Source organism: Vipera ursinii, assembly GCF_947247035.1.
Source record: "Vipera ursinii genome assembly, chromosome: 5".
Taxonomy (NCBI): Eukaryota; Metazoa; Chordata; class Lepidosauria; order Squamata; family Viperidae; genus Vipera; species Vipera ursinii.
Window position 1 is genome coordinate 25,741,507 of NC_139518.1, and position 17,920 is coordinate 25,759,426.

The following is a 17,920-nucleotide window of genomic DNA, read 5'->3' on the forward strand; positions in this document are numbered from 1 at the left end:
TTTTATATTTCAATAGAACACCTCTATTTTAGGGCAATTAAAAAATCCCATTATCATCACTTTATATTTTATTGTGTGCATGCGGGTAGTCAATTTTCTTAGTCCAAACAATTTTAAGGTTTTAACACAAAGACTTCATTCTCCACAGCCAATTTTTATTACTAAATCTGGGCTTCAAAACTAACAAAATACCATTATAGGACTGTATTTTTTCCCCACACATACACAGAATTACATGTGTCATAAGCTTTATGTGGAATTTCTCATGACAGAAGTAAGTGTCATTTTATATTGTGAAATCAACTAAGCATGCTGGTTAAATGTTTGGTTAAATTGGGAAATGGTCAGTCCATTTCATGTGAAAGAAACAATGTTCCTTACTTCATGGAAATGTCAAAATTAAGGAAGCAGATTATGACACTTGCTTTTTGTATTGAGGAAACAAATTATGCTTCTTCCTAGTGACTTCATGCATATTTTCATGTTGTTTTCTTAATTAAAGAACCAAATTTGGTTACAAGATCAAATAAGGTGGCCTTTTCAAGTTCCCATTCTCACCTACAGCTCTGACCAACACTCCCATTCTCTCACTTCATTGTGCATCCCCTCCTCACCACCATTGCTTGTCAGCTGCTATTTAGGGTGATCCTGGTTTCAAACAAGAGGTCAACTCAGATGCCTGATGCTTATACCTGAAGAACTCTTCTACTTTTAAATCTAAATGCCTCTGGTGCTCAGAGACAGAAGAAGGGGATGTCCTTATTAGTATAAAGTGGCCAATCGATTAATCCCATTCTTGAGGGATCACTTGACTACCCTACCAACGGAATCATTGCTGAAGGTCATAGGGTGGTATACAAAAGAGGAAAAACACTACTATAATATCACTACATTGAAATAAGAATTCTGGCGAAGGATAGGAAATCACATAAAGATAACATTATGAGGAAATAACAGAAAACAATAATTACTGAGACATGTGAATAGGCCAGATTTAGATTCAAGTTATGAAAGGCTGCATCTTCTGTTTTTGGTGCTTTTGAAATGCTAGCCTGGAAATTAAAAATAAATTTATGCTTTCTATTCTATTAATTGAAAAGGTTGATGTGAAATTAGGTCTTGGGAATGAATTAACATGTTAACATGCATAGACACCATCAGCATTTTAAAAAGAAAATTTAGAGAAATAAATCCTTTGCTGGAACAAACTGGTCTCAGCTATAGGATGGACAGTCACTGTATTCAGCCTAATTTCTCTACTATGTGTTGTAAGCTTTATAGCTCCAAATGTGATAGAATTTCTTCATAGAAATTTCCTCTATACCTGTCACCACTAAGGGGCAAAAGTTTACATGTACATTACAGCATTCAAGACATTAGTCAGTTATTTGGGAGAAAAGAAGAAAACATCTAGAATCGGCCTATTATTCTTAGCAACTCTGAACATATAAAACATAATTGTTGGTATGAATAACCTGCTTAGAGGTCAAGAGTGTGTATAAGTAGAATTGGTGCAAGTCCTCTTCCCACTACCCACTTCTTACAATATGTATGAGGAAGGAACAAGGCAGCAAATTACACATGGAAGGATAATTACATGTGCATAAATTAATTAAGAGTGCCATGGTTGAATTATTCAAGAAAGAGAGAATGAAAGAAAGAACCCATAGTAATATGTTGCTTGGTACTACAACATGCTTAAACGTTAGAGATGATTTGCCCTGCTCGGAATGCAGAAAACTGTTCTACAAATGCCAGGTTTTACATAAATCCATTTCAAAACATCATTAAAGAACAGGTATGTGCTATATACAATGTTCTACCTACTACCTACTATTCTACTCTGCTGCATTTCCAGTGAGATTTAAAATGAATAAGTAAGACGTGTATCTAAAAGCTACAAGCTTTGAGTTCAATTAGTTAATTCAACTGCACAATTGAAAATAGCTAAATCATCGCCGTGGGATAATAAACAATTCCATTTACAAATCAGCTGAACTGAATATTTAGATGTACACCGTTTTAACTATGAAATTGCTTATCTAGAAAAGTTGTTTGAATTTGGGTAGATGGTAAGAAAGAGAGTGTTTTACATCTCTTTTCTGGCACCTAGAGGTCATCTGGAATTTTGCAGATAACCCTTGTTTGAAAGAAAGCACTCATCCAGCTGAATAGCTTTGTGACAAGTAGTAAAATAGTCATTGCCAATTGTCCATTCATTCATATGCCCAATCTGAGAATAAAATAGATCAATGTCAGCCTTATTTTAATAATAATATGAAGTGTACATAATAGACCTTGCATCATCTGCCTGAATGACATTTTAGTGTTATGCAAAGATAAAATGTTAAAATCTGAATATTTTTCAGTTGTGTTCTTCCTGATTTTAATGTAAGAATTATATTTTTTTTTCTCTGCACACAGTTGCTAACTTAATCCAAGAGCCAGGTCTCATTCTGGAATTTTCAGTTCACCCAATCACACAAAGGCTATTTTTAAAAAAACAAACCCAAAGAGGGCACTCATCAAATTACACTGAGGTTTCCATCTGTTATGTTAACCTTTGTTCTCAAGTAACATTGAGAAGGGATGCTGCAAAACCCACCTTACTAAAGGTTTCCTTTGAAATTGTATTTTCACATTTCTACATGCCTCATCTAGGATTATATATGCCAGCCCAACAGAAGAAAGTTGTTTTCTGCATAGCTGGTGTGTTCAGTTTTGCTTGTGCTCTGGCCATTGCAGCCGCAATAGGAACTCAGCTATGGATCCAAGGAAAAATTCTTTGCAAAACTGGGGCATTGCTTGTTAATGCTACTGGCCAGGAATTAGATAAGTTTATTGGTGAAATTCAGTATGGACTATTCTATGGGGAGAGGGTTAGACAATGTGGCCTTGGAGGGAGACCTTTTCAGTTTTCATGTAAGTAACAATGACAATCTGAATTATTTAATACTTTGTGCATGCTATCATGGTCTGACAGACAAAGTAAACGAGCTTTCTCCTATTTCTTCTGAAAGATTTACAAATGGGAAATACAAAATTATATTGCTGTAAGATGTATATGATAATCTATCATTTTTTAAAATTTATTTCTGTTTGATGTTCTTATACTATATTATATAAGGATAAGGCAGACTCAAACTACAGAAATTTGCATGGAAGTAACATCAACTTTGTTCTATAGGGCTTTTTTTTCTAAGTACATTTGCAGAAAATTGCAATATTAACTTCTCAGCTGTTTCCCCCCACCCCCAAGGTAGAACTTTGTCTTCTGTTTTAATCTGTTTAAAATGAGGGGGAAGAAGGAAAAGGAGAATTGGAATGAATCTTTCTTTAGTTTCAATAGATGCAGAAAATGAGAACTAAATAGTGCAATCCTGCCAGTGGACAATTCCATTTCTACAGAAAGATGCCTACTTGCCTTAGACCCATAGATGTGTAAATATATGGTGAGCCTTCACAAAGCTAATACAGCTTAGTATTTTAAAAAGAAAGTTGGACTCAGTTCCAATAGATTTATTTGTAAACTGCAACATTACTTTAAGTGGAGAAATAAAATGTTGATTGTGCTGCTAACCACTACTCTCCCTGATTGGCCTAAAAAGAATTATACTTTTGGATGCATCAGTTTGTCTTCCACACCAAAATATTATTAAGGCTGCCAGTCACAGAGTTAACTTTGAGCATCACGCAAATCATGGTTATGTAAACAACAGTTCATAAAAAAAATAAACATTAGGTGACATGTTATCAGAAAGAATTGGCAGGCAATCTGCAGAGAACCAGTTCTGGCTGATCCAAATAATTTGTGATGGTCTAAAATCTTTGCAGTGATGATAACCATATTCATTTAAGTTATTGACAAGCATAGCCTTGTTAATTAAATTCTACAGCAAGCAGCTTACAAACTATTTTCCAAAAAGTTCTCTTTATTCCTTTCCTCGGCAATTTGATGGTCTACTTTTCAAATTGCAGCATACTACAAATATGAATGCTGTTGTAAAGAATGAAACGGGTGCTGGATGTTGTTTTTACTAACATCATATTGCTTAACTAATCCCCATGAAGCATGAACTGCTATACTAAGGGTGCATGAGATCATTTGGACACTGTATTTTATTGAGCCTTACTCTTCTGATACAATTGTGTGAAAGGAGATTAATTGGATTAGTGAGAAAAACACAGATCCCTAGTCACATTTTGAAAATGTCAATAATCCAGTTAAATTTAACTATGGTTTGCTGTGTTTGTGTAATACAGACTTTGATTTATATACAACAGAAACATAATCTTCTAATCTTTTCACTGTTATGCCAGAATTCAGACATAGGTTAAAATGAGGCAAACTAAGTTTGCTCTTACAATATGCCTGGAATTCATAAGATTAAGTATTTAGTTTTCAGCTATGACAAGTAAAAAGCCCAAGAATTGACAGTGTTCATTTCTCATAATATGAGAGCTTGGTTACTAATTTGTTAAATGCAAAACGGTGACCAATCTGAATTCAGGCAACAAGGCAAGTTTCATGTTTTTGTTAAAAGAGCCATGATGACAATTGTAACTTGAACATGCCTCTTAAACAGATGCTTCATCTGCAGTGCAAATAAAGCCTCTTTTTTTTCACCCAGCATAAGCCAAAGGGGATAGTATTGCTTTATTAGGATGTGGGGTGGGGGAAACAGCCTGGCTGTTACATTGCTACGCTAGTCGAATGAGAATTTGCTAAATGGGGCAGAAGAGAAATATTCTTCATATGCAGTGGGGTATACATGCTTCAGAAATGATTAAGAAATCCAATCTTGCACTGATATTCACTCAACAGCTGCTTGCAGTTTTCTGTTCAAGGCTGGCAACAGAGTCATTGCTTTTAAGCATCACATGCACTCCGATAAGTGGATTCCTTAAAGCAGTAGCTACAGCAGCAATTCTTTTCACCCTCACATGGACACTTTAAAGAAGTATTTCTCAAACTTGGTAACTTTAAGATGGGTGGACTTCAACTCCCAGAATTCCCCAAGCTTGGCTGGGGGAGTTGAAGTCTACCCATCTTAAAAGTTTGAGAAACACTCCTTTAATAGAAAACTTGTATTCACACAAAGTGCAAATCATTTCCAAAATGTACACTAATTCAAAGTATGCTTCAATAAGAGTAGCAATTTACAGAGTCTAGATTATACTGTAGGTAGTCCTTGACCTATGACTATTGAGCTCAAAAATTCTGTTGTTAAGAGAAACACTTGTTACGTGATTTTTTTCTCAGTTTTATGACCTTTTTTGCCACAGTTATTAAATGAATCACAGCAATTGTTATGTTAGTAACATGATTATTAAGCAAATCTGGCTTCCCCATTCACTTTGCTTGTAAGAACATCACAAAAGGTGATCACCTGGCCCCACGACACTGCAACCGTCCAACTAGCCAAATACTGCCACTGCTGGCTGGCAGTAGTTGCCCAGATTTCACTGCAAGTTTTCTATACCCACCCAGAGATATTAAAAATTAAATTTGGTGTTTTCTGACTGCAAAGCAGAAGTTCCTTTATTTAGTTGCATCCTTTGATTGGAGATGCTACAGAACAAATTCCTATTGAAGAGGCATATGTGTTGGAAAGAGGCACAAACCTATGAAGGAACATGTTGAACACTGGACATACTCCTGTCATTATAAACAAGCAGAAAATTATTTTAATAATTTTTTTAAATTTTAAATTATTTTAATAGAATTTAGGCATTGTATTGCCAACTGATCAGATGCCTAGGCTCTTCTCTCGGTTCTTTTGGATCTAGAGACAATAAATGTATCAGTGGATAGGAAGATTTCAAACTTAATCATTTAACCATAACAGGCAAACTAAACAGAAACACAAAAAAAGCATAACATTCCAAGGAAGATGGTTTCCCTTCAGCTGCAGGGAATCAATTTCAAACAGCAGAGATATTCCAAGGCCAGGGGTGCAGAGCACTGAGTTTACAAGCCTGTGCAGAGGTGAAAAGCTTAATAGATATTCAGGGTTATTAAATCCTGGCACCAAGACTTCCTGGCCCTGCTTCCATGGTCACCAGACTGCAAGGCTTGTTCTTGACCAGATTATGTATAACTCTGGAATGGGAACGATCATTCTGATAAGCCAGTGCCTGCCTAAACAATCTGCAGCTGTTTGAAAATTCTCCCCTCTTTATTTATCAAGCAAGAGTGAAAACAGGTAGATTAAACATAGCTCAGAATGAACTCTAAAATCTCTAGAATTTCCTTAATATAAAGGAGAAATCAAAATACAGATAGTCCTCAACTTATGATCAAAATTTTCGTTGCTAAGCAAGGTAGTTATTAAGTGAATCATGCCCAGTTTTACAACCTTTGTTGTCATTGTTGTTAAGCAAATCATTGTGGTTGTTAGGTGAACCATGTGATCATTAAACCACGTTCTCCCATTGATTTTGCTTGTCATAATTGTTTAATGTGGTTAAAACTCTCATAAGTACAATTGCCAAGCACCCAAAGTTTGATCACAAGACTGTGGGGATGCTGCAGTGGTCATAAGGGGAAGGACCGGGCATAAGTCACTTTCTTCACTGCCATTTTAACAGTCACTAAATGAATAGTTGCAAGTCAAGGACTACTTGTATGTCAGTAAACTTCTCAAAACACAAAGGTGTTCCGTATTGCAACTAGACATACATGTTGGGAATAAAATCAAGTTCTAAATAGGCAAATGGACTAATAACAACAGATGAATGAATGTCTAAAAAATGTGCCTTATATTTATTTGACCACATTTCTAAGCAACACTGTTCCTAATAAACTCTGAGTGGCAAAAAGTAAAACAAACAGTAAAACAAAACAACAGCCACAGTGCAATTAAAAAAACCCACCAAGGATACAATAACATTCCTATTTTTTCAAAGATCCTGGAGCACTGGGAAACTACCAGAGGACTGGAAGAGAGCTGATATAGTTCCCATCTTCAAAAAAAAGAAAAAAAATAGATCCAGGAAACTACAGACCTATCAGTCTGACAACAATACCTGGGAAGATTCTGGAAAAGATAATTAAACAACAAATCAGCGAACACCTTGATGCAAACAAAGTCATCACTAAAAGCCAACATGGGTTTGTCAACAACAGATCATGCCAGACAAACCTTATTGCATTCTTTGACCAAGTGACAAAATTAGTGGACCAGAGGAATGCTGTAGATATAATTTACTTGGACTTCAGTAAGGCATTTGATAAAGTAGATCACAACCTACTACTTGATAAGATAGAAAAATGTGGGTTAGATAGCATCACCAGCAGATGGATTCGTAGCTGGCTGACAGGCCATACTCAGCGTGTGGTCGTCAATGGAACTGCATCTACATGGAAGGAAGTGTGTAGTGGGGTGCCCCAGGGCTCTGTCCTGGGCCCAGTGCTCTTCAACATCTTCATCAATGATTTGGATGAGGGGATAGATGGGGAACTCATCAAATTTGCAGATGACACCAAGCTGGCAGGAATAGCCAAGATAGGCTTAAAATACAGGAGGATCTGGACAGACTCGAACACTGGGCGCTATCTATCAAAATGAAATTCAATGGTGAAAAAAGTAAGGTTCTACATTTAGGCAGGAAAAATCAAATGCACAGGTATAGTATAGGTGGTACCTTGCTCAATAGTAGTAACTGTGAGAGGGATCTTGGAGTCCTAGTAGACATTCACTTCAATATGAGCCAGCAGTGTGCTGCAGCTGCCAAAAAAGCCAACACAGTGCTAGACTGCATTAACAGAGGGATAGAATCAAGATCAAGTGAAGTACTAATACCACTTTACAATGCCTTGGTAAGGCCACACCTGGAATACTGCATCCAGTTTTGGTCACCACGATGTAAAAAAGATGTTGAGACTCTAGAAAGGGTACAGAGAAGGGCAACAAAGATGATTGGGGGACTGGAGGCTAAAACATATAGGGAACAGTTGCTGGAATTGGGTATGTGTAGTTTAACAAAGAGAAGGGTGAGGGGTGACATGATAGCAGTGTTCCAATATCTCAGGGGCTGCCACAAAGAAGAGGGAGTCAAGCTATTCTCCAAAGCACCTGAAAGCAGGACAAGAAGGAACGGATGGAAACTAGTCAAGGAGAGAAGCAACCTAGAACTAAGGAGAAACTTCCTGACAGTTAGAACAATTAACCAGTAGAACAACCTGCCTCCAGAAGTGGTCAATGCTCCAACACTGGAAGTTTTTAAGAGGAGACTGGACAGCCGTTTGCCTGAATGGTATAGAGTTTCTTGCCTGAGCAGGGGGTTGGACTAGATGACCTCCAAGGTCCCTTCCAACTTACTTATTATTATTATAATTGTTGTTGTTGTTGTTGTTATAAGGTTTATGCTATTTGGTCTACAACTACTTTTCAAAAAATTGCTGTTTGATATTTTGGGGACAGCAGCAAATTTTTCATGCAGTCTTATCTACATCCACTGAAACTGTTAAGCAACCCAGGATTCTAGGATCCAATCCAGCCTTCATATGTTGGAGGTATGTTTGGGCAATATGATCAAAGGATAGACTAGAGGGATATTCCCTTCTAACCTTGAAATTTTTATTGGCTCTTTTACAGGAAACTGGGTAAAGCATACAGATTATATATGCGGTGGCTCAGTGGGTTAGGACGCTGAGCTTGTCGATCTGAAGGTCGGCAGTTTGGCGGGTCGAATCCCGAGTGCCACGTAACAGAGTGAGCGCCTGTTACTCGTCCCAGCTTCTGCCAACCTAGCAGTTCGAAAGCACGTAAAAATGCAAGTAGAAAAATAGGGACCACTACGGGGGAAGGTAACAGCGTTCCGTGCGCCTTTGGCGTCTAGTCATGCCGGCCACATGACCACGGAGATGTCCTCGGACAAGCGCTGGCTCTTCGGCTTTGAAACGGAGATGAGCACCGGCCCCTAGAGTCGGAAACGACTAGCACGCATGTGCGGGGGAACCTTTACCTTTACCTTTAATGTGTACAAGGCAGGGCATATATGGTTTTGCCAATACATGGAAAAATGTGTCTATAGTGCACAGCAGAAAAGTGTGACTAATCTAGGACAGCAGAAAGCAATGATGGTATAAAATAGTGGTAGTGGGGGTTTTTCATGCCCTTTTTATGGATTTAATTTTTTTGTACTGCAGCTTTAAGGCAGCTAATTCCTATGAAAGGTTTAACATTCTTTTTAACATCACTTGCAGCGCCACTCATGCAAACTCTATTTAAGTCACAAAAAATGTCCCTAGTGATGGTACCATTTACTTACGCTAGCTGTATTTACATTTCAGTGCAGTGAGTTCCTATATGTCATGTGCTAACATTGGATGTTCTTGCTTGACATCATGCTTGAAAAGAAAAATTAAATCATCTTGCCTTGTTTTAGACCTATTTCTTCTCCAGTTAAATGTTATATATAATGTTATATATAGCATTATATGTTATATATAATTGTATGTTATATATAAATGTTATATATAATCGTAAAATGAATTTGCTCTGCCTATAAAATCCATGCAGGCTCAAAGAGAGCCTTCTGCTTCATTTCCTCTGACTTTTGTTAGTTTCTGGGTCAGCAGTTCATTTTCTAAAAGGCCATCAGCATTCAGATTTATTCCTCACTGTTAAAAGTGGTTTTGCTCCTAAGGCAACATTGTTGCAGGATTAAATTTTATTACATGGTCAGCTATAAATTTAAATGATATATAAAAAAATTAAATGTAGCTGTGGAGAGAAATAGGTGCCTAGTGTGGTATGACATCAAGTGTAAATATTGCAATTGCTAAAAAATTCACACTGGCTATCAAAAAAATTGACATTTTGTGATTTACATGTATATTATGCACATTTTTGCACAATATGCATTTATTTATTTATTTATTTTAATCCCATTTATATCCCGCCCTTCTCCGAAGACTCAGGGCGGCTTACAAGCTTAGCAGTAGCCTTCATTCTATGTATATGCCTGTTTATTAGGGCTTTCACACACACCCCCAAGCGGCATTATTACAAAGTCAGCTTAATTGCCCCCAACAATCTGGGTCCTCATTTTACCTACCTGGGAAGGATGGAAGGCTGAGTCAACCTTGAGCCTGGTGGGACGCGAACCTGCACTAATTGCAGGCAGCTGGTGTTACTTAAGGAGGCATTAGCCCACTGCTCCACCAAGGCTCAAAACAGGTTTGTTCATGATTACCACTATGTTTACTCACAAGCATAGCCTTCCATAATCTGGAACTCTTCATAAACTAAGTTTATATCTTGCTTTATTTGTGTGATAAGACTAAAGATACCACAATGTGTGGCGACCTAAATTCTAGCTTGGTATGGTGGGAGAAGGTCCAGATACATTTAGAAGGCCAAATTCTCGAAGTCAGTTATTGAATGCTTAGCTTGAAGTTTTTAGTTAAGCTGTGCTGTTTTGTGCATTCTGCTACCTCAAGCTCATTATGAATTTCAAAATGAATTAGAATATGACAAACCACTGAAATTCCCAACATCATCATAGTGTAAATCTTTGGATATGCCTCTAAAGTACGATATTTTCATAGGAATATGCTGCAAAACTAGATGCCTTAGACATTTGATTAACTTAAGGTTTGAACAATTATCCTCTATAAGAGGAAACCCTAAGTACCCTTGAAAAGAGTACAATTGCTTAAACCAGGAAAGACCAGTTGAAATAGATATCACGGTCTCCAACCTTTTATCTCTCCATCAGCAATAGCCTTTTTACCCAGTTGCCTTATTTCCAGAGAAGTGTGCAAATGCATGATTACGATTCTAAAATCTTTTATTTAAATAAAACTTCACCAGCTTTTTATTAAGTCAACAAAAGACTCTCTTTATCCTTACCCACAACTGATACATTTGTGACTTTATTTATTTTATTTATTTCTGCTAGTACAGAACAGAATAACAGAGTTGGAAGGGACCTTGGGGGTCTTCTACTTCAACCCCCTGCTCAAGCAGGAGACCCTCTACCATTTCAGACAAATAGGTGTCTAGTCTCTTTTTAAAAGTCTCCAGTGATGGAGCACCCAGAACTTTTGAAGGCAAGACATTCCACTGATTTATTGTTATATTCTACATCTTGATTAGCTGTTGAATGCAGAAATGATAAGATAGCACTGATCTTACCCATTTTGCACTTTATTACTACTATGGAAGTTAAAGTAATTCATAATTCTCTTAGCATTTTTTTAATGTTGTACAAAGAGAGAAATGTTTAAAGAAGATGCTGCACTTCAGGTTAAACTAAATCTCCCAGAAACTTATAAATCAAATAGGGGGGAAAACAGCAACAGAAACAATTCTCAGAAGAGATTCAAAACAAGGAAATGTGTGAAAAAGGAACAAAATGGTGTCACACAAATCTTTTGGGAGAGCATATCTGAAAGAACTATTTCTTCACTTAGCACGTGTCTTGCCTTTTGAAGAGCAAAAGCTTGGAGACAAAGCTTCGATAATGATCTGACATGTTCAGGCAGGCTTGTCAGAGAAGGCATTGTCTGGATCCAAACTTACACAGATTTTAGAGATTAAGATCAGGACACACCATTGAATTAGGCTTGTAAATGAAAAAGTAATTAATGTTTTTACACCAGTACATCCAAGCCTCCCACTCCTGGCCAATGATCTAATTTGCAATATTGAAGATTAGAGCTTCATTTCTAAGAAAGGGAATGCTGTAGAAATCTGCATTTTAAACCCAATAGCACCATTACTCCACTAGCAAATTATAATATTAAGATGAAGTACATGAATCTTGACCCAGTTGACTGAATTAAAGAGTTGGAGATAATTTATATTATACATGTTATATAAATTCATTTGCAATACCTACATTGCTTTTTCTCAGCATGTTTTAACCACAGCCAAGCAATTCTAAGGAGTTATTAGCATCAGTTTAATCATACCCCTGGGGACTAGGAGCAGTTATCTTGTATTCTACAAATCATTCTAAAATATCTGTTGTGGCTAACTCAGCAGAGGTATTTAAAAATCAGTAGAAAGATTAACCCACAAACTATTCTGCCTAAGTAGTTATCTATTTGTACAGTGCCTGTAGAGCCATTATGTGACTATATATATTTTAGATAAATATTTATTTATTATTGGGACTTATATGCCGCCCTATCTCCCGAAGGACTCAGGGCGGCTAACAACAGTAACATATAATAAATACGGAAGTTAAGATAAAAATTAAAATTAAAGGCCTCTGTACAATAAATTAAAATTAAAATTAAAATAAATTAAAAGTTAGAGTTAAAAATTAAAAACATAATTAAAATCCCTGTCAGTCCAGGTCAGCCAGGTGGAAAAGGAGTGTTTTGAGGCCGCGGCGAAAGGACTGGAGATCTGGGGCCATCCAAAGCTCTTGGGGGAGCTGGTTCCACAGGGCTGGCGCTCCCACAGAGAATGCCCTTCCCCTGGGGGTCGCCAGCCGACATTGTCTAGCCGACGGTACCCTGAGGAGGCCTTCTCTGTGTGAGCGTACTGGGCGATGGGAATTCATTCCTGGCAGCAGATGATCCTGCAAGTATCCTGGGCCTAAGCCATGTAGGGCTTTAAAGGTAAGTACCAGTACCTTAAATCTCACCCGGAGGGCAACCGGTAACCAATGCAGCTCACACAGGAGGGGTGTAATATGGGAGTATCGGGGTGCTCCCATCACTACCCGTGCAGCCGCACTCTGCACCAGCTGAAGCCTCCGGGTGGTCTTTAAGGGCAGCCCCATGTAGAGATAGTGCATTTGCTTACTATATATTAATATACAATATGTTTTATAAGGCTGAGCCAAATTAGTATATGATTCACAAACAAAAACTCACCATCTGTGGAATCCATCCTGTATTAAATCATTAGGAAATTAAACTATACAGGTAGCCCTTGACTTACAAGTATTCAATGAGCAACCATTCAAAGTTATAAGGGCAACGTTGTAAAAAGTGACAAGTGTTTTTTTGCACTTAGAACTGTTGCAGCATCCCTGTGGTCAGGTGATCAAAATTCAGATGCTTGGCAAGTGGCATGTATTTATGACGGTTGCAGTTTCCTGGTCATGTAAAAACCTTTTGCAACCTTCTGATAAGCAAAATCAATGAAGAAGCCAGGTTCAGTTAATAACCATGTTACTAACTTAACAACTACATCGATTCACTTAACAACTGTGTCAAAAAAAGAGACTGTTGTTATGTGAGTTTTGCCCCATTTTACGACCTTTCTTACCACAGTTGTTAAGTGAATCACTGCAGTTGTGAAGTTATAAACCAGGTTGCTAAGTGAATTTGGCTCCCCCATTGATTTTGCTTGTCAGAAGGTTGCAAAAGGTGATCACATGTCCCCAGGACACTGTAACCTTCATAAATACGAGTCAGTTGCCAAACATGAATTTTGATCATGTTACATGGGGATACTGCAACGGTCATAAGTGTGGAAAAATGGTCATGAATCACTTTTTTTCAGTGTCGTTGTAACTTCAGATGTTCACTAAATGAACTGTTGTAAGTTGAGGGGTACCTATAAATTAAATAATGGAGAGTAGCCTGGAGAAAGTAAACAACATTGTCCATATATGGCTGTGCTGGTAGAAACTTTTGGACTGAAGTCTAGCCCTTCTGGAAGGCACCATGTTAGGAAATGTATGAAATGCATGTGAATGCTGATTGGCTGATTGATGTGCCTCAGTCAGGTTTGAATATGTGAGCTTTGCTCCAGTAATGAAACAAAAGGAAGCTAAATGATGCCAAACTACATTTAATTTGCAAAGCCTTCTCAGAAAATGGATATGTATTAAAACATAAACATTGTCAGCATGTCCTCTATGCCAGTATCAGTTTTGCTATCTTCATATAGTTGTCTATTTCATCTATACTTCTATTTAATTTCAATCCTCAATTAAAAATAAGTTACAAAAACATCTTGCCTTGCTTATTGAGATTTCTTCCACGTTGATAGTAATTCCTTGTTCCAGCCACAATGATTGATGAGGCAATACACAATGTCAGAGATAAGTAAATGAATAAATACTTTTCTGTGTTATTTTTCCAGATTTTATAAATATTTTTCCACTCTGTTAGTTTTTCCAGATTTATTCAAAATTATGCCTGCAAGTATCCACGTAAGTGTCATCCTCTTTTGCTTGGCATTATTCGTCTTTGCACTGATTGCAACCGGCTTCTTCATGTACAATGCATTTGGCAATCCTTATGAAACTTTACATGGTCCTTTAGGACTCTACCTGTGGAGTTTCATTTCAGGTAAGTCCAGTAATACTTTGGCATGTAGATATAACTCTGTAAATGCATTTACCAGATTCTCATGTAAGATGAGGTAGACATCAAAGTATGTTCCCAAATATTTTTTTTCTGTTTATTCATTTTTTTACATGAAAAAAAATTTCTTTTTAAACTGATGTTTTCTTTTCAATATGTTGTCATCATCACATGCAATCTAATTTGATATTTTGACATGTTTTGTGTTACAACCTCAACATCTACATCTAGTGTGAGCAGTCATCCTTCCCTTCCCTTATTTTTAATATTTTTTAATAAAACATATGATAAGAAACATAGGACAAGAAACAATGATTGGAAACTGATCAAAGACAGAAGCAACCTGAAATTAAGGAGAAACTTCCTGACAGTGAGGACAATTAACCACTGGAACAGTTTGCCCTCAGAAATTGTGGGCGCTCCATCACTGGAGGTTTTTAAGAAGAGACTGGACAGTAACTTGTCTGAGATGGTATAGATTTTCCTGCTTGAGCAGGGGGTTGGTCTAGAAAACCTCCAAGGTCCCTTCCAGCTCTATTCTATTCTCATAGGTGTAATGAGATCACTTAATGATTAGACCATCAACACAGAACTATGCTTGGATTGTGAGATTTCAGTAACAGTCTAAGAATGACTAGTCCTGAACAGTGAACAGACCATAGTACTGCTGGAAGTTGAGAGTTTGAGATGCTATAAACATTTAAAATAGCTACAAAAAACAGTACACTGTTCCATGTGCTAGAAATTAAAATGTAATTTTATACCCAACAATTTTACAAAATGGCTTATATAAAATTGGCAAAGTAAAAAAAAACTAGACAAAACACAGAACTATAAACTAGCAAGCAAAATCCAACTTCAATTTAAAATAAGCCATAGTTTAAAACAGCTCTGAATTATATAACTTCAAAACTGTATCCCTAAATAAAACCATTTTCATTATTTAAACTTTCTAGCACCTGCTTCAGGAGGCATATATTGATTAATGATTCTTGCACATTCTACATGGAAATTAGAAAGCTTTCCACAATCAGGCACACTATACCTTACCATGTGCATGTAAATCCTTGGGTACAATTCAAGGCAAGAATAGGTATTGGGAATGTAAGTTCATTTATTTATTTATTTGTTTAAAATATTTATATAAGGTAAAGTTAAAACAGTATTAAAATTATAAAACTATAAAACTAAACATTACTAAAACAGAATGCCTATTTGTTTATTTATTTGATTACTACAGCTTTGAGTTCTATGCAGAACAAATGACTTTGGACAACGTATATCATAAAAATAATTAAAAACAATACAAAACTAATACATATGGTCACTGAGTAAAACCATTGCCATGATTTTTAATATAACCAAGAAATGGACCTCTTACCACACTGAGGGCCGGAGACCCAGGCATACAATTCATTTGTTAACTTTTATTTGCTGCCTATCTTGTAGTAGGGTTACTCTAGGTGGCTTACAATGACAAAAAGGAATAAAAATTAAAGGAGTGGAAACAGAACAGTAGTAGAATAATAGAGCAATAAAATAAACAATAACAAAAAACACAATGAATACATCAATATAACCAAAATGATGAATGGGGGTGGAGAGCAGAGTGTGTGTTGGTGGGTGAGGGGGGGGGGAATGAGGTCTTCATAGCTTACAAAGGGTCAACAGGATTAGGTCATGCTAATCTCTGAGGGGAGAATGTTCCAGAGGGCAGGGGCTACAGCTGAGAAGGCATGTTTCCTGCTCCCTGCCAGCCAACATTCCTTGGCTGATGGAACCCATAAGCTGGACCAAATTGGATGTGTAGAAACAACTAGAACAGGCATGTCAAACTCACGACATCACATGATGTTGCATGACATATCGGAACCTTTTCCCATTGGGGTGGGCACGGTTTCGGCATGATACATCCGGCCCGCAGACTGGCAGTTTGACATGCCTGAACTAGGAGAAGACAGAGCTTTAAAAGTGATAACCAGCTCCTTGAATTGCACCCAGAAGCACACCAGCAGTTAATGCACCTCACAAAGCAGTGATGTTACATGTGTCAAATATATGACATCCTTTACTCTCCATTCAGCTGCATTCTGCACCAGTTGAAGCTTCATAATACTCTTCAAGGGCAGCTCCATGTAGAACTCATTGCAGTAATTCAGATGAGAGATTACAAGGGAATGAGTGACCATGAGCAAAGTTTCCTGATCCAGGAATGGATGCAACTGGCACACAACCTTAAGGTGTGCAAAAGTCCTTCTGGCCGCATCTATTACCTGCTCTTCCAGAAAAAGCCACCCAGTCCATATAGGGCAGAGTGGACCAGCCCATCCAGGACCAACAGTGGAAAAACCTTACCAAATACCCAAAGCACTCATTCTTGCTTGGATTGAATTGAAACCCATTGCAACCCATCCAGACCCTTACAGCTTCCAGACACAGGGACAGGACTATGCAACATTTTGGACCACGTTGCACTGTGGGATGCTGGAAGCATCATTTAGATGGGCACAAAACTTACTAATTACCTTTCTGAAGAATCTTTGAACAGAGATCTAGTGCATATATAATACATTATATCCCTAGTTTATGCTCTTAGGAGAAAGAGCCATTTATGTCTGTCTCAAGCAACAAGAAATAGAATTAGCTCAACAAGCACACTCACTTTATAAGCAGTGTGAAAGAAATAGTTCAACAAATATTACCATTCAAGCAGATTAATAAGTTTTATTTTTCATGTACAAACAGATTTGGGGGAGCTTTATTTAATTTATAAAGGAGAAAAAAGCTAGAGTTAGCATGGATTTAATACATGGATTAGAACACTCATTTTAATCCAAGTCCCAAATAAAGCAAGTTAGGGGATCTGTCAGATGAAGCTGGCAAGCTACACAGACCAGGTAAAACTCAGTTGAGTGTGGATTTTAAACTGATTTATTTAGAGAAAAGGTGGAGAGAACATGGAACAAAAGCAAGTTATAATTATCTGTTCTTATTAATTATTGGATTCAACTGGGACCCAACGTCTCAGAGAAAAAAATAGGCTGGAGAGGTAATTTTTAAATGTTGAAGTATAACAACAAATGTTGCAGAATTAGATTGAAAAATTGACTAAATATTAATTTTGCATTTCTTTTTTTTCAGTTTCTTGTGGCTTTCTTATTTTGATACTGTTTTCTTCAGAAGTCAAAATCCACCATCTCTCTGAGAAAATAGCTAATTATAAAGAAGGAAGTTTTATTTTTAAAACTCACAGTGAGAAGTTTGCAAAATCCTTCTGGATCATCCTGGTGTGCTCATTAGTACACTTTATGAATATTCTGCTTATACGCCTGACTGGATTTGAGTTTCCTTTTTCGAAATCAAAAAATTCTGAGGCACCAAATGGAGCGATGGATCTAATGTACTAAACATACCTTAAATCTTGATTTATGCAAATAATTCATCTTGGCTTTTTTCCCCAAAATATGCAAAGATTACACATATTTAAAAGATTGGTTTTTACAAGCGTATTTTGAGGCAAAAACATACACAAGATACCAGCAAACAAAATGTATTAAGGGCTTTAATCAGTAATATTATTTTCATTAGATTATCACTTTTCATCACAGCAATACAAAAAGAATGCAAAACAGAACA

At 37.0% G+C, this 17,920-nt stretch overlaps 1 protein-coding gene across 1 annotated transcript; it reads left to right on the top strand.

The window, feature by feature from the left end:
• Window positions 1–2,669: 2,669 nt before the first annotated feature.
• Window positions 2,670–17,691, top strand: CLRN1 (clarin 1; the record flags this gene model as incomplete). The annotated part of the gene is made up of 3 exons (XM_083364686.1): window positions 2,670–2,922; window positions 14,090–14,269; window positions 17,426–17,691. The coding sequence occupies 3 exons, from the start codon at window positions 2,670–2,672 to the stop codon at window positions 17,689–17,691; spliced, it is 699 nt and encodes a 232-aa protein (XP_083220812.1).
• Window positions 17,692–17,920: the final 229 nt, after the last annotated feature.